This window comes from Trichomycterus rosablanca, chromosome 26 (assembly GCF_030014385.1).
Source record: "Trichomycterus rosablanca isolate fTriRos1 chromosome 26, fTriRos1.hap1, whole genome shotgun sequence".
In the NCBI taxonomy this organism is placed as follows: domain Eukaryota; kingdom Metazoa; phylum Chordata; class Actinopteri; order Siluriformes; family Trichomycteridae; genus Trichomycterus; species Trichomycterus rosablanca.
Window position 1 is genome coordinate 10,827,874 of NC_086013.1, and position 24,080 is coordinate 10,851,953.

The window sequence follows — 24,080 nt, forward strand, 5'->3', positions numbered from 1 at the left end:
TATTTATGTATCTTCTTGATTTGCTTAATTAATTACTTATATGGTCTTTCAAGATTTACGATCTCAAATTTGTAAGGTGCATGGGGAAACAGCATGTTAATGGTTTTTAGCAGGTTTATGAAGACATGAAGGTCCTATAAACCACCTCCATGCCTGCATGAGGTAAAAAATGAAGAAACAAACACGCTTTAAAAAGAAAAGAAAAAAAGATTCCCTTTGGGTGGTTAGAGGTTTTAGATTTAGATTTTTTTAGTTACATTGTGGTTCTTTTAGTAGAAGGGTCATTCTACTATTGTGGCAGCAAACAATACGAGTGTAATAGAGGTCAGCAGTGTTATAAATAATATATAACAGCATTGTAACACCATTAAGAAAATGACTTAAATGGTGTTTGCTGTTATGAGTTTTAAATTCACATGCCATAATGATATAATTGCTGCACTAATGTTGTTATTCCATTTCCTTAAACTAAAAATGACCTCTATTTTACATTTTCAGCATTTGGCAGACGCTTTTATCCAAAGCGACTTACACAATGAGCTATTGAGGGTTAAGGGCCTTGCTCAGGGACCCAACAGTGGCAACTTGGTGGAGGTGGGACTTGAACCGGCAACCTTCTTGTTTACTAGTCCAGTACCTTAACCACTGAGCTATCACTGCCCATTTTACATAACACTATTGAAGCAAATGATTTATGACATAGAAATATCCATATTTTTGCATTATTTATCAAAAACTATATTAATATGTAACCCTATATGTGTTGTTATATGGGTATGGGTTTTTATTTATATGGTATTGTTTACATTTATAGCATTATAACAAAAACCATGAGGTAAATTTGATTAAAAAACGTTTTCATATCAACTTTTGAGAGTATTTATCATTGAACGAGCAATAGTTTTAATTATCAAAAACTAAAATAAGGGTTATGTACGAAAATATAAACTTAATGAATCAGTTCTGAAGTATGTGCTGCAATGCTGTTTTTCATACACATAGCTAAACATTGCTAACCAGTGTTTATCTTAATTTAAGAATAAATTACACCAAAACTATCAACTTCTTTTGGTTAATTCCTATTTTGAGCCTATAATAATAGATTTAAAACAAGTATTGAATCTTCTTTCTGTCAGAATAACTCACAACCTTTGAAGACAAACAAAAAAATTCGTTTTAAACTTTGTACTTACGATTCATTTAAAGGAGTCATTTGTGGAAGAACCGATTCGCATGTGATTCCTTCAGTGCAGCGCTGCTAAAACCAAAAATACGTGTGTTTCACGCAGGATGACAATGTGTTTCTTTCTTTCTGGTGTAAAAGATGAGTAAAATGTATTTTCTGTCAGGAAAATAAAATGTAAATCCAGTTTGCCAGGGTTTTACATGCAAAAGTTTTGCAAATTGGTCATGAAGAGTCAGTTTCAGGTCTGTGAACCGTGATTTCCTCTTGTATGTTGTAGATTCTCCAACAACAGTTCCTGAACAGACCAAAATCTAGCCATTAAATGTCGTTCAGTGTTCAAGGATTATGTTGTTCAAGGCTGTAATCGTACAAATCAGTGAAGGTTGTAAAGATTAAACCTGATAAGACGCTGCCGACGCAACAGAGAAGAGTAAACAGACGGAGCTGCAGCCAGTGATCATAACTGTATCTCCTACATAACAGTCCTGACTTCAGCTCTGTCTTCAAATCCAAAACACAGGAGCCAAACTGCACTGCAATACCCCACACGATCTCTACTTTTAGTACTGATAACCCACAGATAAAGCACTGACAGAGAGAGAGAGAGAGAGAGAGAGAGAGGGAGAGAGAGAGAGAGAGAATCACACTCACCCAGCCCTTGCTATGTTACATTCGTTTATTTCTTCTAAGCCACACCTATCATAAAGATGAACTTTATGGTTATACAATTACTAACTGTGCCCCATCTGTTGCTCTGTGCACTTTGTCACCCCTTTGTTCTCAACTTATCAAGTGAAAGATACCCCATTCTCAGCACTGCAATATGACACTAACATGGTAACATGGTAGTTGGTGTGTTGTTCTGGTATGAGTGTATCAGGTGTAACAGTGTTGGGATTTTTTTTTAGACCCTATGTCAATATAGGAACAACAGTGGTCCAAAGAAAAATATAAGCCAACAGCACCCTGGGATGAACTTTATGGTTATACAATTACTAACTGTGCCCCATCTGTTGCTCTGTGCACTTTGTCACCCCTTTGTTCTCAACTTATCAAGTGAAAGATACCCCATTCTCAGCACTGCAATATGACACTAACATGGCAGTTGGTGTGTTGTTCTGGTATGAGTTTATCAGGTGCAACAGTGTTGTTGAGAACCAAATGTTGGGTTTTTTGTAAAACAGGGGTTTTTGTATCTGTTGGTCCTGGATTTTGTAAAGTTGCTTTGAGACAATGTCTATTGTAAAAAGCGCTATATAAATAAAGTTGACTTGACGGGATTTTTTTAGACCCTAATGTCAATATAGGACAACAGTGGTCCAAAGAAAAATACAGTATAAGCCAACAGCACCCTGGGATCAGAAAGTGTTCTGTGATAATAGACTACAGGGAGATAATCACATGTTTATGAAACATAGAACATATATTTATTAGGATTTTAACGTGATGTTTTACACTTTGGTTACATTCATGACAGGACAGGTAGTTATTCGTTACACAAGATTAATCAGTTCACAAGTTTTTAATTTTGTATCTCCAGTTCACCTCACTTGCATGTCTTTGGACCGTGGGAGGAAACAGGAGCTCCCAGAGGGAGCCCATACAGACATGGGGAGAACATGCAAACTCCACACAGAAAGGACACGGACCTGGTGATCGAACCCAGGACCTTCTTGCTGTGAGGCAGCAGTACTACCCACTGAGCCACTGTGCCACCCAACAAAGAACATCTCTCCAGTCTCTTAACCATACAGCTACAATGAGTGCTTGCAGGTGGTGTGTTCCTAATTAAGTGGCTAGTAAATTTAAGCATTTAAGTTTTAAAAATCAAGAGTGGTGCACCTCATTCATCATGTAATTACTAAGTCTGTGTTATTGCAGTCCACTACCCAAACAGTGGGGGTCCTGTTGGCGACTCTTTGAGTGATGGAGTTCCAGTGGGGAAACCAATATGTATAGGTTACAGTTGAGCTACAATCAGTAATTGTAAACCTACAATTTAATCTGTATGGTAGGTGTAGTTAGTAGCCAGTGAACATACCTGAAAGGTGTAGCTGATAGCACATAAATCAAGTTTACCCAAAGTTTGTATACACTTGTAAGGATGCCATGGATATTACAAATACAGTATATGGCCAAAAGTATGAGGACACCCGTGATTATTGAACTTTTAATTAGAAATATAAAACTACACAAAATGATATGCTTTCAGCTTTCAACAACAAATATGTAATACAGTGTCTTAACATTTGGTTTCACTGTTTAAGTAAACCTTTATTTATGCTTATAAATACTACTTGGTTAGGTACAAAGCTTGTAACTATGAAGATATATAGCACAGAAAAAACAATGGACTAAAGCTATCTTGTTTTTCTGTACTGTGTTTGCAACAAATACTTGGTAATCCCAATCATAGGTTCAGCCTGGTGCTGGTGAAACGTTTCTTTAATTTCGGCTAAAACTTGGACATGGGATAGACAAAGACATTCTACATCACAAAGGTGGATTTGTTTGGATAATCCCTGTTTAATCCCTGTTCTTTTTTATTCCACCAACCAATGTGCAGATGGTGTTTATTGATTCAATGATTTCTTGTAATTTGTCGCCCTCTGTTGACCATCTGTAATTTATTTTGATCAAACACTAAATTTGTCTGACTTGGTAGATGAAACTTTGGGATCCATGAAGTGCCTGACACCAAGTTTTCGACCAAGCTGACCAAAGGGGAAGCATGACCAGCTTCAGCTAGTAATGATCAGCAATGATCATAAGCTGCTGCTGCCAACTAGATTTTCTGCATTTTTAATCTTACCACTTGGTGTGTTTGATGGGGTTGAGATCTGGACTGTTACACAAAAATCACTTCTTTAAAAATCGGTTTTAAAATCCATGAAAAATCTTAGAAAGCAATTCATAGTGAGAGCCATTACCAAATCAAGCCATTGGCTAATCAAGAAAACTTAGTAAAGCCTACCAAAATTGCTGCATGCTCATACCAACAAACATGTTGTTGGTAGTCTTATAATATAGAGCCAGAATAAATTGTTCCATCATAATTAATGGATACATTTATTCTGCTCTCTATCACAAAAATAATCCCAAAGAAGAATATCTTATCATCATTCCTTGACAAGGTCGTTTTTCAATGGCTCAAAAGAACCAAAATTTCAAGTCCAAATCCTGATTTAAACCTCACCGACATGCTGTGGCAGATTGTTAAATTAGAGTTTTTGTTTGAAAGCTAAATATGGCTAAATTAAAGCAATTTTGAGCTGACATTTCTGTGATCTCCATTTATCTGAGTGCTTGGTTGCGGTTGTTTCTGCTAATGGAGCCACAACCAGCTGTAGGGGACAATTATTTTTTCCACCCAGGGACAGTTGTGTGGATGACCTTGATAAACAAAGCAAAAACTGTATTCTGTTTTTGTTTACATGTTATTTTCAGGGTCCGGCGTCCGGAGAAACACTGAGCTCAATGCAGTAACACAGCCCAGACAGGACACCAATTTATTGCAGAACCTTGGCCACCCTGTCAGACATATCCAATCATGTCTGTGTGTAGATGCCTGACTGGCTGATAGCATCTCTTGGGATTTGAACCCTGGATCCCGGCGCCCATTTGTGACTAATATGTACACCGATCAGTCATAACATTAAAACCACCTCCATGTTATCAGCTCCACTTACCATGTAGGAGCACTTTGTAGTTCTACAATTACTGACTGTAGTCCATCTGTTTCTCTGCATGCTTTTCTTCAATGGTCAGGACTCTCCCAGGACCACCACAGAGCAGGTATTATTTAGGTGGTGGATCATTCTCAGCACTGCAGTGACACTGACATAGTGGTGGTGTGTTAGTGTGTGTTGTGCTGGTATGAGTGGATCAGACACAGCAGCTCTGATGGAGTTTTTAAATACCTCACTGTCCCTGCTGGACTGAGAATAGTCCACCAACCAAAAATATCCAGCCAACAGCGCCCCGTAGGCAGCGTCCCGTGACCACTGATGAAGGTCTAGAAGATGACCGACTCAAACAGCAGCAATAGATGAGCGATCGTCTCTGACTTTACATCTACAAGGTGGACCAACTAGGTAGAAGTGTCTAATAGAGTGGACAGTGAGTGGACAAGGTATTTAAAAACTCCAGCAGCGCTGCTGTGTCTGATCCACTCATACCAGCACAACACACACCAACACACCACCACGTCAGCATCACTGAAGTGCTGAGAATGATCCACCACCTAAATAATACCTGCTCTGTAGTGGTCCTGATTGAAGAACAGCATGAAAGGGGGCTAACAAAGCATGCAGAGAAATAGATAGACTACAGTCAGTAATTGTAGAGCTACAAAGTGCTTCTATATGGTAAGTGGAGCTGATAAAATGGAAAGTGAGCATAGAAACAAGGAGGTGGTTTTAATTTTATGGCTGATCGTTGTGTTATGTTGGTGCTGCGAAGCCGTCTGGACTCAGGTTCAATCTTTAGCTCAAGTTACCATGACCATAGTTCTTAACCCTCTGTATTTTTCCAAGGCCTTTCTGGCCTTTGCCTAGTTCTTTCTGGGATTAGATAACATAAATGAATAAATCAGAAGGAAGAAAAAAAAGACTTGTAGCACATTAAAACACACTCATGTTATGCTACGTTGACCTGAACTTTATTAATTTAATTACAAATTGCATTACTTTCAACCATCATCATTTAAAGGAGGCCTACACTCAACCAAAAGCCAAACTTGAGGTTGAAGGTAGTTTCCATCATCACTTGTAGTACTCAGAAATGCATAGGTACAAAAATACCCTTACTCACATTTGCTCTGTCACTCTTATAGTCATTTTCTTCTACATCATGTCACACAGAGATAAAAAAAACCCAGCTGTGCAGAAACATTGAACGCATATCTGCTTATATTAAAGGGAAGACAGAAGTCAGATTCTTGGAGAATGTAAAGACTACATGGCTGACACATTAACTTAAGAATTTATGGGATTCCTTTCCTGACGCTGTATGTACTTTCGGTTTTGCCACATTTACCTTGACTTTACAGAAAATCAACAATAACACTGGACTAGGTTTTGGATCAAGGGCAATCAGGACCTTAAATGTATTTAGCTTAACAGGTTTCCATCACACTGACGTCTTGATGATAAGGTTAAAAACATCTCCTTAATCAATGCTGGGAATCTATCAGCTCATGTGTACAGAAGAAGTGATCATCTTCGACACCTCTACTATGAATAAAGCAACAGCTGGCTTCATATATCCTCGGAAGCATCACAAATTAGCCAGACTGGTAGAAATAACAGAGACTAAAACAGTAAGTAGCAATGACTCAATAAATAGCCCCTAAATGAGTGTTTTCTATGGTATTCAAAAGGAACCAGCACAAGATCAGGTCTTTTTGGGCTGAATTAAGCCAAAACAAATGACAAAAAATGATAAGCAGCAATAACATTAATCACAAATCCTGCTCTTGGAAACCTACAGAGTTCATTTCCACTTCCAACTCAAAGCAATCCTCATAATCAGTATCTATTCATAAAGATTCAAAGAGGTTTTTAAATACTATACCACATACCACGTTTCACAAAACAAACAAGATACTACAGCTATAATGGCACATATTATTATAATTCAATCCCTGACCAACAAAATAATCTATGATTTATATATATTTTTACACAATACTTGTTTTGTACTTTTTGTCCTGAAAATGTCTTTAATTACTCTTGTGGTAATAGTTACATTTTCAAGGACCTTAGTGCACAATAAATATAGTAATACTTCTATACTGGAGCTAAAAGAACTATATGTCTTTCAAATGATCAGACTTTTTTTTAGATCGGAGACTAATTTGTGTTCTTTATAGAAGTAAACATTGCAAAGCAAAGAACAAAAAAGCAAGCAATCCAATCAGCCTGGTCCCTGAGCATTAAAGTGGCACTAAATGCTGATTTCTACAGAAATCTGACCTTAAATACCTATAATATACAGCTTTATCTAAAGAAGATTAACACTATCATTGCTGTTCACAATCATGTTTCGATTTCTTCCCTTTTTAGTGCTTTTTCCATTTCCACACAGTTAGAATAAGTCATGTGAGTGTTGGTAAAAAAAAAAAAAGACAAAACCAAACCCAGAGGTCTATTTATTTTACTATGTATTGATGAATTTGAGGCAATAGTTCTAGTTTTCATTTGCTTCCGCTCTTGATAAATTGTATTTTCTGTAAACACTATCTTAATTTTACTTTATTAAGACCCCCCTCCTGGTTTTAAGCAGCATCAAAGCAGCACAGAGCACTAGGGTTATAAAAGTGCACCTTTTGCGCTGAGCACTGAAGCCAAGCTAAAATACAAGTCCCTTAAATAAGAGCTTTGACATGAGAATCGTTTGATTTGGGTTGGAAATGAAGCTCTGCAGGAGAGGCTCAATGAACTAAAACACCGTTCTGTAAGCTATATTAACACAAGAACTAAACATGCTAGAAAAAGCCCCAAAAAAGGATGAAAACATGAGTGAAAATGAATACTGCTGTATTTAGCTACGGTCACACCAGCAAAACATGGCACGCAAAGTGACATTAATTTGAACAGAGTTCACTATGATTAAGCAATTTGCAAAGCAGCCTTCCAGTGTGAATGGAAAACGAAGGAAGCACTTATTTTGCAGTGTTGCATTAAGACATAATGTTATAATTCTACCAGTGGTCACAGTTTATATATTTTTTTGTAATCATGGTAACAGGAACCTATTATTAAAATTTGCTACAAACAATCTCAAGTCATTCCTATCAACATAGCAAATGCAAATAGTGCTTTGTCCAGATACTTTGTCATCAGTTAGCTATTCAGTTGGTGTTGTTTTAGATCTTTAACTGTCTTACCATTTGCGTGCATGTATAAGGATGCGTCTAATGTAAATGCAAATTGTGGCGTGGCCACGACTAGTCTAAAAACGTGTGACCTGCCTGAAACAACTGTCAGCATATATATAAATAATAAAACCTCAGTGTCTTTAATGTTTTAGAGAATTACATTTACTGAATATTACCTATCCCAAGTTTTAACTATCATTTACTTTTGTGCTTTTTACTGTTTATAGGTGTCCAGAAAGCTTGCTTTCAAGCAACCTTTAACATTAGAATGCAAGATCAGCAGCCAACTTGCTATGTGCAATATTTTGTGCACATGTAGAAATGACATTATGTAAATAAGCGAAACAAACATGACAACACTTCGTTCAAATGCAAAAAGGAAGACCAAGTTTCTAGTGTGACCGCCGCTTTACAATAATAGTAAGTAATGTGATGTGATGTAAATACTCCCCAAAGTCCAAAATGTGTTTTTCTGAAGGTGTTTATGCTTGGTGTATTTTCACACAGTTCACTTCAAACTGTTTATAATATGGATCTATACAAGACTTAAAAACTGGGTGTCTAAACAGACATGATTGGCATGATGAGTCCAGACAGACCATGTCCAGAGAACTTAGTGTCCAGGGTTAATGGAAATGAAATGAAAACTAGAGTGAAAGATACAGTATTGAAAAGTGACAGCATGACCCATTTTACATTTAAGGCAATTAGCAATGATTTTCTCCAAAGCAGCAAACAACTGTGACTAAATCCTAACAACTGTGAGGGGGTCCAACACAGATATGGTGGGGCTTGAACCAGGGACCTTCTGGTTACTAGTACCAGTACCTTATCAGTAAGATCTCAGATGTGAAATTAATTAGGTTGAAATTGTGGGAGATGTTCATGATGGGTGATGGCTTGTTCATGATCTGAGATTAGGATGTGGGCTGGAATTGAAATAAGAAAGAAAGCCTCGTTCTGTGGATAGTTCAGCCGATCTACCAGTTGTATCCAGCAGGGGGGGACTTGTCATCTTTGTTGCTTTCCAGGGAGAATGGAGGGATCCTTACATCAAAGTGAGATCCATCAGTCCGCTCGATTCGGAAGGTCCCCCTGTGTGAGAAACGGTGACAAGAGAAGTGTTAGACCAGGCCCAGGATTCTTAAAACACTAATGACGATTACAACCAATAAAACTCTTTAAATAGCTGCTTAGGTTAAACATTTAAGGTGCCACATTATTATCACTGAAATGGACAGTAAGGATTCATGACAAATGTAGCTGTTTTAGCAGGACTCTCCCACTTAAAAGCAACTCAACAGCTATTCCGTTTACATTAAGAAGCACAAAATTTGGGATGTATCCCAAACCAACTAAAGAGTACTAAACATTACAATCTGGGAGGGATGGTTCACCTTTGACATTGTCTCTTTTATTACTCTGAAGGTCCCGTCATACCTAGGATGACCATATTTTGTTTTTTTATAAAAGAAACACTTGGAACAGAATGACAGCATGGATCAGACGGACACCTGTTCAGGGTGGAAGGTTGGGTTCAGGGGGTGGGGGTTGATTTTGGCTAAGTAATTTAATGTAAACATGAAAATTTTTCTGTAATTCGTCTGTGAATTTGCATTTGCGCTTGGGCATTTTCAAGAGAAGTGAGAGAGGGCGGGACCCAAAGAGAAAGGTGAAATCAGTGCAAAAAGACACAAATAATAGCGTGTGCAGACTACTAAAATTTTTGGTGATTTAGAAATCCAGACAGGATGCATTTTTTAGGTGCAAAAAAAAAAAGAAGACATGTCCGGGAAAAAGAGGACGTATGGTCACCCTAGTCACACCGGAAATCTTGTCCGTTACTAACATTTCAGCTCTGCCTGACTTAATCTGTCAAGCTTTGTAGATACAATTTAATGTTCTAAAATGAATTTCCCTAATTAAATCAGGTCCAGTTTAAAGTTTGTTGGCAATATGCCTCATCTGTCGGAAATGCTGTTAGCACGCTAAGCGCACGCTAAATCGCATATAAAACTTATTATGGAATCAAATCCATTATTTAATAAATGTGAAGGGGAAAACAAACATGATTCTAAATAGAGAAAGTGACCAACCACAAAAACACAGAAACTAGGCACCTAGAGATGCAACAAAAGGCCAAAGTTAAATCTGACTACGCTGCTATGGTCCACAGTTTAGATTAAAAAAAAGCTGTTCACACAGAAACAATAGCTAGGACACTTCACGAAGCTTGGGTTTATAGAACTGTGGAAAAAGACAAAAAGACAAAAAAAAAAAGCTATATGAAATCCAGATTGAAGATTTTCATAAGCATTTTAAACTCTTTGTGTTGCAATTGTGAGAAGGGTTCATTTGGTCTAAAGCAGCGTTTCCCAACCTTTTTTGCACCACGGACCGGTTTCATATAAGATATAATTTCACGGACCGACGGGGAAGGGTGGATTTAATAATATTGCGCACAAGCGGTGTAAAATAAGCTTTTTTCGCTGCAACAAGACGCTGCTTCCACCAAGGGGTGACAATAACACCTGAAATAGAAGCAGTGAAAACTGCTTTTCTAGCGATCTCTAATTATTCATTCTTTCTGTGCGACCCGGTAATAAACGATGGATGGGGACCACTGGTCTAAAGAAACCAGGACAAAGGTTTACCTTTTTTACCTATACAACTCATAGTTGAATATACAGTGGAAAGATTTTAAACAAAGAGCCTCAAAGAACTGAATCAGCGCAAGCCTTCAAATTGCAATTCACCAATGGTGTCCATTCAATTTTGCAAAGCTTGAGAACTTGTACTAATAACCTGGGCACAAACACACAATAAATCCAGATGTGCAGCCAAAAGTGGTATTAACCTGATGGGTAAAACCTGACGGCTTTTTTGCTTAATTTTACCTTTGATTTCTGTATAAGTTTAAGGGGGTAAATAAGCAAAGCAGTGCATATGAAACATGGTAACTTCCTCAAACACAGTCGATGTATGTGTAGTCTCCCATACAGCCACCCGAGCATCCCAAAAGTGTCAATAAAGCCCCTTTTCCATTACACAGTACCTACAGTACAATATGGTACCCATCCAAATCTAGAACCAATTATACCATACTTGACATTGCTTTTGTCAAGAAGGGTAACCAAATTTAGTACATCTACTTTGGAACAGTTCAGGTTATTGGACAATAGAAAGGGGGCATAGGGGTGCTTTCCAGCACACTAATAATCTGATCATGGAGATTTCTGCAGTCATCTGTATGTAAAATACAGAGCATATTCCAATAACTTAGATTTAAGTATGATTGCTCTCCAATTTCTGATCAAGCCAGATGTTTTATCCCAGAAAAAAAGAACTACAAAAGTTTCATGTTTAATTATTAAAACTATTAATCTCACATAAAAACTTTATACCTAGTTCACGCAAAACAAAATAAATCAATAAAATGAAAAATGAACAAACCAGGACAGTACAAGTCAGCTATGAAGTATTATTTACATAGTCTCTATTTACTAAAGGTTGCAACAGGTCAGGATCCACCAGAAAACACTGAGCGCAAAGCAGGAACACCCTACACAGGACACAAATCCATCGCAGGGCTTGTCTTTTATGGAATATAGTTAAACTTGTATTTGAGAAACCAAAGAACATAAATGTGTGTAGGTATGTTCCGTCCACCCCAAAAAGGAGCTTGGTGCATAGGAGGATAAAGAGTTTAAAATTCCTGTATGCAGAGCAAGAAGAACGTCAGTCTGTAGGTATACAAGGCAGGATTATGGGAATCATGATGAGGTCTGAAGTAAAATGCTGGTTGACATGCATTAGTGTATCAAGTAGGCTAGACTGCTTCAGAAGAGGAAGGAGTATGGGCTGTCTCTGTGCCCATGGCTGTCCAAGGAGAAGGAAGGGATAGGCACGTCGAGCATGCTGCCATTGGCCCTCTGGAAGGTGAACGTCCCCCTAAAAAGGTGCAAACAACCAATCAGCAGCAATGTGAGTTTGGACAAAGCCTTGATAAGGGAATTTCACAGAAGGCAAAGACTGTCAAATTTCTCCATTTTATTCTTTTCAAACCAACACACAACTAACAATCTGATCAAATTAATACATTCAGCAAAATTAGGAATTCAATGCCCATAAATCATTGCAACTGCTAAAAATACTCCATTTAATCAACACCTAACCAAACACAAAAGCAAAACAAAAGATGTAGAGTTTACAATGTTTCAGTATTCAAGGTTTTTGTAGTGTTTACAAAATGTATCATTAAAAAATAAAAACTGCACCAGAAAATCATTCACGCTGTGTTGAAGCATTGTTATGGCTTGTATGACCACTTTTCTTAATAATGTTGATAAGTAAGAATGCTATCAAATTTGTTAAAACCACACAAATAATAGATGTCTGCAAATGTTTGCATACCCAGTTCAAATAGCATTGCTTTTTGCATTGAAAAGAAGTAAACAACCACTACAGGGAGCAAAAATAATCTGCTTGTGTTCACTAGCAGACAGGACGAATAATTAATACTCATTAAACCCTGTGCTAACACTGAACAACCACTGACTTCTCAAAGCAGCTAGAAGAGAATCCGAAAATGAAGCTTGAATGAACTTGTGCCTACAAATGAGGGGGCACAATTTCAGTTTTCTGAAAAGTCATTTATAAACTGCAGCTAAGGGAGATTGGAAGGGAGATTGGAAGTGAAATGGCTTGAAATGGCAAGAAAGGCAGCAAGAACCTGCAGTAAGGTTTAGCTGACATAGGAGTGTTATGTCGTCCCACTGTACTGAGCTGCTTGTATAAAAATGATCTGCATGCAAAACCTTTTTATTAAACATGAGCAAATTCTACTTTCTACAAATTCAAATTTTTATGAGTTCTTTCAATACAAAATTGGAAAACCCTTAGCTGGAGAAGTGTTTCTTAGAACTGACTACGCATATGTATGTACTTTTGCACACAACTGTATGTGTTTCCATTGAATATTAATTCATTAGAAAGAAAACATCAACAAGAAAGATGTCAGTCAAATGACTGATTTAAAATTATTCGCTTATTAAAGATTTATTTTTCTTCATCAAAAATCAATAATAATTGACCTGCGTGTGGTATAGTGTCACACATTACATTTTTAAATATTATACACTATACTTTCTTGAGCTTGTGTTGCATAATGGTAAAAGCTCCGGGGGTTTAAATCACATGCTGGACTCACAAATACAGAAGGGCATTACGTGAACCTAGCCATTGAGGGGACATATACAGTGCACTCTTAGTGCCTGTCCCAAGCCTGGATAAATAGGTAGGTTTCGTCAAGAAGGGCCGAAAAAGTTGCACATTAATGGTTAAATATATTTATAACTTAATATATATTTAAATTATATAACACATTAGAAAGGCTTTGCACTAATCAGACAATCACAAACTAATAAAAAATTTTTACAAGTTATTTAGATTAATTTCATACTTTAGAGCGATTTTCACAGTTTGTTTCAGGTTTTTAAGCTGCTTATCATCACAGTGCAACACCTCTATTATGAGTGTTACCAGTTTTAAGTAGCAGAACAGCCTAGCCATTAGGGGATGCACTCGTCATTGTACTTTTAGTGCAGGTCCCTAGCCCGGATAAAACGAGGGTTGAGTAAAGAAGGACATCCAGTGTAAAAACTGTGCCAAATCAGGTATGCGGTCCAGTATATTATTATTATAAAAAGGATTTTAACGTCATGTTTTACACACTTTGGTTACATTCATCACAGAGAACAGGTAGTTCCTGGTTACACAAGATTTATCAGTTCACAAGTTTAATGTCAAACACAGTCATGGACAATTTTGTATCTCCAATTCACCTCACTTGCACGTCTTTGGACTGTGGGAGAAAACCTGAGCTCCCGGAAGAAAACCTAAGCAGACATGGGGAGAACATGCAAACTCCACCTGAAACTTTCTTGCTGTGAGGCGACAGTGCTACCCACAGAGCCGCCCCGGTCCAGAATAAGCAGCAGAAAGAAAATAAAATTATTATCTTTGCTCTCTAAGATAGTGTCGTTGCCTACACTAAAATCTTAGCACAATGGTACACAATGTCTGCCAAAGCATTTAGAGAGGTTGATTCAGCCATGCATACAAACACACACACACACACACACACACACACAGAGGGAGGGGCAAAAAACTGTTTTTTCACTATTTGGATAAATGCATGGTTTGGTTTCACTATCTGGACTGCTGATTCCCCAAGCTAGCTAAAATAAAAACATTAAATCAATCCTCCTTTCCATCCTATAATAAAATGTAGCATATTTTGTGCAAAGTGAAACTATAAAATTGCACATTGCAGAATAAGGTTTACAACTTTACCATTATTTTGCTAATGTGCTAGAAGTTCTTTCCAGTTAAGCACCATTTGAAATGTATATAAAGTGTTAAATAAATATTGTTATTACTATCTTGGATAAAGTGCACACTTGGGGCAAAATGATTCGTTACAGCACAGTTAAAATTACGAGGGAACATGCTGCTGAGGGTGCATGATGGAAGATCAATCAGGTTGGCAGAGGTGGTGATGGGCAGACCGGGCATTGGTCTGGGCTTTGAGCTCTTAGGCCAGGGAGGTGAAGGGGCCAGGCAGGAAACCATTGGGCAAATCATCCTTCTTGCTTTCAAGTGAGAAGGGAGGAACGCGCACGTCGAAGAATGTGCCGTTGGGCCTCTCGAACCTGAAGGAGCCCCTGCAGGGGGCAGAGACACAAGATGACGCACCATGAGACCCATCGGCTCGGCCCCAGGTGGCTTGGCTACTAATATTTAATACTAATATCTCAAACACACTTACACACACGTAGCAACCCATACTGGCCTTACATTTGAACACACTGCTGTATAATACACACACAATAACATGGACTGAAAGCTTTGGCTACACACACCACCTTATAAATAAATAATTCTTAAAAGTCCAGACACAAATATAGAGATAAACCAATCCACTTATGACTCTACCAAGCTGCCGTATGCAACATTCTATCCACCTGAACCCGACAACAAGACAAAAACTCAGGCTTCCCTTACGTTTCTTATTCCCAGGCTACAGGTCTGTAGATTAAAACCTAGAACACTGTAGCAGGGCTGAACTAAATACCAAAAATCAGTACACAAGCCTGGATTGGACAAGCCCTGAACAGATGCATTATTGTGACTAAGGAATTAACTACTGTTTTCAGGCTTTTAAAAATGTGGCCCCTTTTTCGATTTGTAGAAAGAACATACTAAATTGTGCATTATATGTATTGTACTCAGTTTATCCTTTATGTACATGAACAGCACCAACCCCAGCAAAGCAAAAAAAAAAATCCTTGCCAGTGTACCAGTGCAACACACATCTTTAGTCCATGACTAACAGTTTCAGCTGGGCCACTACTGGTCCACTACTATAGTGGTTGTACAGTAGCCAACACAAGTAGTACAAGTTGCACTACAAAGAACTTATTCAAAGGACCTAATAAAACAAATCATTGGTCACTGAGTGCCCATTTTTTATTGATTTTAACTGCTTTTTTAAATTGTATTGCAGTGTTTTTATATTACATTTGTGCATTTTCAGTGTATAAGTGTCAAAAACCACCTCATTATTTTACATTAGCCTAAAATATAGCAGTTCCACAGAACCATGGAATGCATTCACAGGCTTCCCATACATCCTTATGGAAAAAAATACCCTAAAACTCAACGGCACTCCCAGAACCAATTAACGCTGAGCTTCAAGGTACCACTGTATACAGTATTTGAATAATGTTATCAGATAAAGTTAAAGCCTGTGCTTTTGAGACTTACCACATGTGTCCGCTGGGGGCCTGAAGTGAGACATGACTGCTGTACTGGAACGCCGGCTGCTCTTTAGACAAAACAGGCTCCTATAAAACACACACAGACAGATCTTAGTCATACCCTGATCTGTATGAAGGATTACACAGCAGAACTAAATGCAGGCAGCATCTCACACACTTAATCCGCCTAGATATCATTCAATGTCATCTGTATCTACTCACCCGTCCCACCACGCCACGGCCTCGAACCGTCTCCAGCGTTCCCGACAGGCTGAAGATCCTCCAGTGTCTTTCTCTAAGTTGCACCACCTCATTCCCCATGTTCTCAAGGCGGATGCAATAGCGCCACTGTTTACAAAACGTAAACAGGAATAAAAAACACAAATACTAAACATATAAGGACTAATGCTACATTCCACTGTACTGCTGACGAAACTGTTCAATTTCCAAATCCATTTAGCCTAAAACTAACTCTGCCACATTCTGTAAAAGCTACATGAATGTGTAAAAACCTATTTTACACAAATTACGAGGCCAGTAAATAGCTGATTAATACCCAGCTAAATGTGCATGTGTAAAAAGGGCAAAAGCCATCAACGAACTTTACAGTCAAATCTTCTGCAAACTGTAGACTGTACACAAATTCTAGCATTTGTTTGTTATTGATTAATTTTATCTACAATGTATGTTTACGATCAAACTTCAGTTTGATCTATGGGTGCGGAAATTTTAACACTTTAGTTTAACATGGAAAAATTTTTCATTATCAAAATTATTAAATAGAATTATTAAAATTACATCACACTTTAGTAATCTATATAATCTCTATATGTGTGTATATAGTATTTATGTGTAGTATATATACACACACACACTGAAATGCAGGTTGCAAGATAAATAGACGTCCAAGAACAGTAAAATGTAGTTTTGCTCTTAATAAAATGTATTGTTTTACATAGTAGTAGCTATTAAACTTACCCAGTAAACATGTGAATTCTGTGCTTCCTGTGAAATTCCAGAAAAGATAAATTCAGCAACAGAGAAAAAAAAAAAAAAGACAAGAGCATCAAACTGACATTTGTGTTTACATTTATTGCATTTATCAGATGCTTTTTACACAGTGACTTAAGGAACTTGCTTAGGTCCCCAACAGTGCCAACCTAGCAGTAGTGGGGCATAAACCAGCAATCTTTCCATTACTTAATCGCTGAGCTACTACTTTTTTATACTATAATTATTCTTTTTCCCCTTTCTCCCCAAATCTAGTCATATCCAGTCACCCAGCTACATCTCCTAAGGACAAAATCTAGCTCTGCAGAAAAGTTATATATATATATATATATATATATTAGAGTTATATATAAATATTTCTGACTGCAGCTGTACCTGTCTGCTGTATAATACCAGAGAACAATATAATACTACAGGCCTAAAAAAAGTCTGATCTGATCCCAGATCTGTAATAAAGAACAAGCTCTTTTTAGAGACTTCCAATCTTACCCTCATGCCCATGTAGAAGGGAATGACAGTGACACGGATATTCTCTGTAGTCTCACGATGGACATCAGACAACTCCAGCCAAGGATGGTTCTTTTCTTGCCATGCACGCAACGTGTCTCTGGCTAAAAATGGGGGCGCTGAAAAGACAGACACAGAACACAGAAACAATCATGAGATAAAGAACTGAGTTTAAAATGAATCTGGGAATAATGAGACAAACCTTTTGATGGGTTAAACATAAGGAACCTCTCAAACAGCTCATGCTGAATTGGCACCTGATCTGTAGAGTTATATGGCAGAATATCCTCATGGCTTACGTAGTCTAGACCTGAGAACATAATTAATAGACTGAGATGACACACAGGCTAAACGGAGCAGATAGGTAAATGTGTACAATAGTCTTGTGTAATATAAAGCTGACTGAACACAATCTCACACCGCCAGGTTAACCAGTAATGTTTAATGAGATTACAAAAACAATGATTATACCAGCTCATTCCAATCTCAAATTCCAACTAAACTGTTTATAAGCAAATTTGCCAGTCTGAATGAAAGCTCGATTTAGCTGATACTGTACTCCATTGTAGTACTACCACTACTACAACTATTTATTGTATCATTTTTACCATCAACTTAATAGTATGGACACTATATCTGTGTGTCTCCATACTTCAGGCATCTTTTTTAAGTTTGCAGTGATAGAAATACCACATTTTTACTAACAATTAGTGGTGTCTAAGGCCAGCCCCTAATTTTCTTTGACATTCTCACCTGGAATAGCATACAGGGCTCTGCTGTCATCATGATTGGCAAGAAATGTCACAGCCTCTGTCTGTGATCTCTGTGACTGTTGATTAAAAAAAGCTCAATTTATTAAAACAACCAACATTAATTGACAAATTCCTAAACTTACACATTTAAATGCTAAACTGGAGAAGATATAAAACAGAATAAAAAAAACTAAGCCACCTACACAACATCCAACCCACCATTAATAAAGAAATGTATATGTGTGTAATTAATTACCATTAATTCTGGTAACTTCCCAAACAGGCAAAATGCTGGTAAGACCCTGCAATTTTACCTTACTTAAAAGGTTAAGACCTAACCTCAACCTTATTGTGTGTGCATACTTACTATGTGTGGGCAGTCTCTGGTGTCGATCAGAACTTGATAGTATGTGTGCGTTTTTCCCTTCACCTCCTTCGAACCATGTGCGCTTGAATCCTCTGGTTTACTTTGGTAAACAAAAGAATGATTTAAAGTTGTTTTAGGAAAATATAAACTGAAAATAGCTTCAAAACACTTGGTAACAAAGTAATTAAATGTATTATAAAAATATAATAAATACCATGATTCTGAAATACATTATTTTGATTGAACATGACTGACTGTAAAAAATGTATGGTTACATTCATTTTAATCATTTTATTGTAAAAAGTCGTTTTATTGTGGTTAGGTGGGCAGGGGGTCCAGTTCCATTTAGAATTTTTTGGTAGATGCCCGGCTGATTGACAGCATGTCTGATATTCAAACCTGAATAACCATAACCATGACTGGTCATGTTAGTGATATGAGCAAATTCATAGTTCTGCCTAATGAATGCTTGACAGTTATGTTAACAGTAAACATTCACAGAGCCCTATTGTTGTCATGTTTCTATTTGATACAGGTTATAGCAAAGACATGCGTACAAGCAACCACACAACTGTCCACAGCAACAATCTATCAGTTTATGTGACAAAATTGAGGCAATATTTCTCTTAAAGGGGAAACAGCATAAACTAAAAAAAAAAAGGTAATCAATGATTTTGTATTTACCTGTCAGATGCTGGAGGAGTGACGTCACGGTCATAGAGACGAGCGTGCCAAGGAAACAGCACAATACCTCTGTAGCCAAACACACTGTGCAAGAACAACTGGGACAAATACAAACAAATTCTGTCAGCTTCTCTATGTATAAAGTAGTTATTTGTTTCTAAATCTGTGTACCATAAGGTCATTTTATTTTCATCCACCGCTTTATCCTGATCAGGGTCACAGCTGGGTGCAAGGCAGAAATACCATAGACAAGGCACCAACCCACTGCATCACCAAGCACCCTTAGTTTAGGTTTAGCAATTTTAGTGATGTGTTTAGGGTTGTTGTCAGGCTGGAACATGAACCTCACGCCCATCTTGAGCGGTCAGGCCACATGTGGGCTGCACTGTTTTCTTCAAACATATCAGATGGGACTGATCTAAAACACCCACCCTTTCCAAGCCTATTTTATTATTATTTGTGTAAATTTATACCTGTCCTGTCTCATATTTGCCATGTTGCTTTGGGGCCTCAAACACTCCCACAGTCTCCAGCACCTTTCCTTCTGCCCTGTTACTGACCAAAACAGAAACATACACAAACACACAGACACACAAACACAAAATAAACGTTAACAAAGCCACAGTGCAAATGTTCCACATTTATAACACAATTCTAAAACAAAATGAGCTAAAACAGACCTTGTTTTGCTTTCAAAGATCACAGATTACAATCAAATTTCAATCTCTTAAGCCAAATGATTTCTATTTACCTGCTAAACTTTACAATCAAAGATTTGCTGTAAACAGTATATTTAAAAGTAATCAAAATCAATATTTAGTCTATGGAGTTTAGACTTTATAATCTGTCTGGACAAACTGCCCATAACAGTAAAATCTGTCTCTTAATGCCGAGCTAAATTACAGATACGTTTGTAATAGCAGCACAAAGGAACAAGAATTACAACTGCAAATCAGCACTAACATGTAGACCGGACTGAAAATAAACAAAACATGCACAGAGGACCATATTCTGACCATAACCTTGACCAGAGCACAGTGTATTGCACTGTAATAAATTATTGATGGACAAACCTCTTAATTATCAAATACAGACTTTCATTCAGTCCTGTTGCCACATGTGTATCATGTGTATAAAATCAAGGACCTAACCTTGCAGTCTGCCTTTATAAACATTTGTGAAATAATGTGTCGTTGTAAAGAGCTGACTGATTTTGAGTTTTACTGTGATAGGATGCCAACATTGCAACAAGTCAAGCGAGAGGCAATCAAAATTATATTACAATATTGATAATACACAAGACACTAACTATTAACAATACCAGAACAACAGACCAAAACTTAGGGTCAAGTAAATCTAAAGATTAAATGCAAATAGAAACAACGTGTAGACCTAATCTCTTGAATACTAAGTGATCCTGGAGTAATATACACTGGAAAACAAATCATCTGATTCCATATAAAGAAAACAAATGTTATCTTTATTTATTAGGATTTTAACTTAATGTTTTACACACTTTGGTTACATTCATGACCGAAACGGTAGTTACTCGTTACACAAGATTCATCAGTTCACAAGTTTAATGTCAGACACAGTCATGGACAGTTTTGCATGTTTTTGGACTGTGGGAGGAAACCCACGCAGAAACAGGGAGAACATGCAAACTCCACACAGAAAGGACCCGGTTTACCCCACCCAGAGATCGAACCCAGGGCCTTCTTGCTGTGATGCAATAGTGCTACCCACCAAGCAACCCTGTTATCTTTACTACCGGCTCTATGTGGATGGGCAACTATTGTTGGCAAACACACAGCATGGGACAGAGGTAGCCTAGTGGGTAGGGCTTTGGGCTATCAACTGAAAGGTTGAGAGTTCGAATCCCAGCTCTGCCATGCAGCCACTGTTGGGCCCTTGAGCAAGGCCCTTAATCCTCTGGGTTAAAACAAGCTGGGATATGTGAAGAAAGAATTCGGTGTACTGTACACCAGGATATGTATACATGACAAATAAAGGCATTCTATTCTATGATCTCTGCTTGTATGTTTGTTTGCTTGATCAGGAGTATGTGTAGTGTTGACAGTGACCTGAGATGCCCAAGGCTGTTTTAATAATCATGTTTCTAATACAAAACCAGTCACATCCAGAGGCTGTATAAAGAAAGCATGTGGAGAAGCTGACCTTGCATCGTTGGCACTTTTAGCTATTACACAACAGTCTGTCGTGCTTAGCATGTCAGCAGCTAGCTTAGCCATGTGTCAACTAATAACGTGCTGGTGTTCAATCTGTTCTAGATGTAGTACAAGCGTTATTACATGAAATACAGAAAACCTGAGGTTACCTGTCTACTGACAGCACTTAAAATAACATTACATGTCCAAACCAGCACATTACAACAGTCAACAGTGCGTTAAAGCAGTATGGCTGGATTGTTGACCATCGTCCATACTATCTCATACTGCAGTATGCGATATTGTAACTGCGTAGACTGACTTGGGAAGTGTCCCATTCAACATAATATTCTAATAAATAGTATCAAATTGAGACACCAGCAAAAGTGCAATTACAATTTTCTGTCCTCTTCAGGACGCGGAGTGTTTTGGAACGCCGCCGCCTATGCTAAGCTAAAGACAGAACGAGCAATTTCTTACCGGGAGGACATAAATCGTTTCGGCTGCACATTCAGAAGTCCACACGAGGAACATTGCAACCGGCGTCTGTTTACTTCGTGTCTACTGCTAAAATTCACACTGAGTACCCGCAGCGTGTGTTTTTTACTATATTTACTAACAGTAGACAAAAGCCCACAACTCCGCATTACACAGGCCGCCATCTTTCTTTCTACAGTGCAGCCTGCATGCAGGCATGCTACCTTCAAGTGCTAACAGAATTGTCGTCACTTAGAGTTCCAGAATTGAACGTTGCACATAAAATATGCCTTAAAACCAACAATACAAGCTTAAAATATTAAAATAATTATTGCTGATGCCATTTTGTCAACAGTATATCGTTTATTATAATAAATTCGACTTACTTTTAAGAATTAAAAAATGTCCTGCCAAAATTTTTCTTCAGGATGAATAAAGTATCTATCTTTTAGCTTTTTAGTTTTAAATAAGGCCTGTTATAGTTACTGATCACTTAATTGTATTTATTTTATTTGTTTTCAACTTAAGAGTTTACTTGCTTACTGAGCTTTATGCCTTCCACATTTTGCTAGCTTTAAGATAGTATATAATGTGCATTATTAACTCATTTTTAATATACATTTGATACATTTTAGTAAAGCATTTGTGTAAGTATTCACACATTAGTACTTTAATATAGGCTGTCAAACCACAAAATGTAAACTTTCAATAATTGCCCTCGAGATAAATAATCTATCTATCTATCTATCTATCTATCTATCTATCTATCTATCTATCTATCTATCTATCTATCTATCTATCTATCTATCTATCTATCTATCTATCTATCTATCTATCTATTAGTAGGGTACTGTATTAACATTTCTGTCTACAGTGGATTCAGAAAGTGAATTAAAATATTATTATAATATAATATTATTGCCATTTTGCTTAGGTGGAGCACCGCTGAGGTCTAGGTTTAAATGACACCATTGCTATCGACCAGCCAGGTGCCAACACAGACATGATTGGCTATGTCTGAGGTGGGGATGGCCAAACAATGCGATAGATTGGCATCCTGTTCAAAATATTTCTGCCTTGCTCACACTGTTTCCTAATACCACAGGGTCAGCCTTGACCCTGACCATGATAAGTCTGTTGATAAAAACTGTGACTAAGATTTAAAAAGCAGATAATAAAAAAGTAATTAATGGCTTTCTGTTTCTTTTGCATTCAGGAAAATGTGTCAACATATTTGCTCATAACAATCACCCATACAGCACAGATGTGGTGGACTGGGATTAGGTTAAAAAACAGTTGAATTAAGGAAACAGCACAGACCAACACCTTGGTTCTTAAACAATGAAAATCACTTATTTGGAACAAGTGTAGAATCTGTCAACATGTGGTGGTCAGCCTGGCCATGAATATTATCTTTCTGCTCTGCTTATGAAAAATAAGCAGATATCCCTTCAATATACAAAAGATTAAATGATGTGGTTGCATCTGGAACACATACTGTCCAAGTATATCAGAGTAAGACTGTAGATTTGACACTCGGATTAAGGGATTTTATTTTATTTGAAGATTATTTTGCTGTAGAGATTATTATGATAGGCAGTGATCATTGTCCAGTAGGTCAAGCAACCTGTCATGTCTGTAGTCATATTCCTAGTGTAATATCCAAAACTTTAATAATTTTATCCCAATCTTTAAATCCAAATGTAATTTAAACTCCTGCTAAGCTGGTCAGACATTTTGTAAACATATATTTAACTTGTTGTTTATATAGAACCTCATTCACTCATTCACTGTATTTCCAAAAAGAAAAATGTTAGTTTAAAGTTTATTAGTTTATCAAGCCTATCTAAACGGTTATAATACTACCTATAAGAACATTAAAAATAATACATTTGGATTGAAATATGATTATATATGTATAATTGGCAAACAAAATTATTTTTAAATGGTTCTTTTAAACCACAAAAGTAGGGCACATAAAGACATGGTTTAATGCATTTTGTGTGGAGGAACTGTAGTAGCCTAATTTTATTTATTCACACACTATTTATTCAGTTTTTATAAACTGAATCATCTCGGTCAACTCAATGCAGGGCAGGAACACCAAATGTTTACAAAGCAGATGTAGTCAATTTACCAAAATATGAACCTACAAACCCATGAAAATGACTAAACTTTTTTCACTATAAACTAAAAGAACATTTTAGCATTATATATATATATATATA

At 37.2% G+C, this 24,080-nt stretch overlaps 1 protein-coding gene across 3 annotated transcripts; it reads right to left on the reverse strand.

Annotated features, from left to right (window-relative positions):
* Window positions 1-5,824: 5,824 nt before the first annotated feature.
* Window positions 5,825-22,037, reverse strand: poldip2 (polymerase (DNA-directed), delta interacting protein 2). 3 transcript variants are annotated; one of them, XM_062988853.1, is made up of 11 exons: window positions 21,856-22,037; window positions 19,681-19,762; window positions 19,208-19,305; window positions 18,524-18,623; window positions 18,158-18,233; window positions 17,607-17,714; window positions 17,387-17,523; window positions 16,865-16,891; window positions 16,109-16,234; window positions 15,894-15,973; window positions 5,825-9,161 (listed from the first exon to the last, which is right to left on the reverse strand). In XM_062988853.1, exons 1-11 carry the CDS (start codon window positions 22,035-22,037, stop codon window positions 9,047-9,049), a joined length of 1,131 nt encoding a protein of 376 aa, XP_062844923.1. In that variant the 3' UTR covers window positions 5,825-9,046. The 3 variants fall into 3 exon arrangements, with proteins under 3 accessions (XP_062844923.1, XP_062844925.1, XP_062844924.1); XM_062988855.1 differs by having other exon boundaries at window positions 19,681-19,756; window positions 21,856-22,030; XM_062988854.1 differs by lacking the exon at window positions 5,825-9,161 and adding an exon at window positions 11,522-12,017.
* Window positions 22,038-24,080: the final 2,043 nt, after the last annotated feature.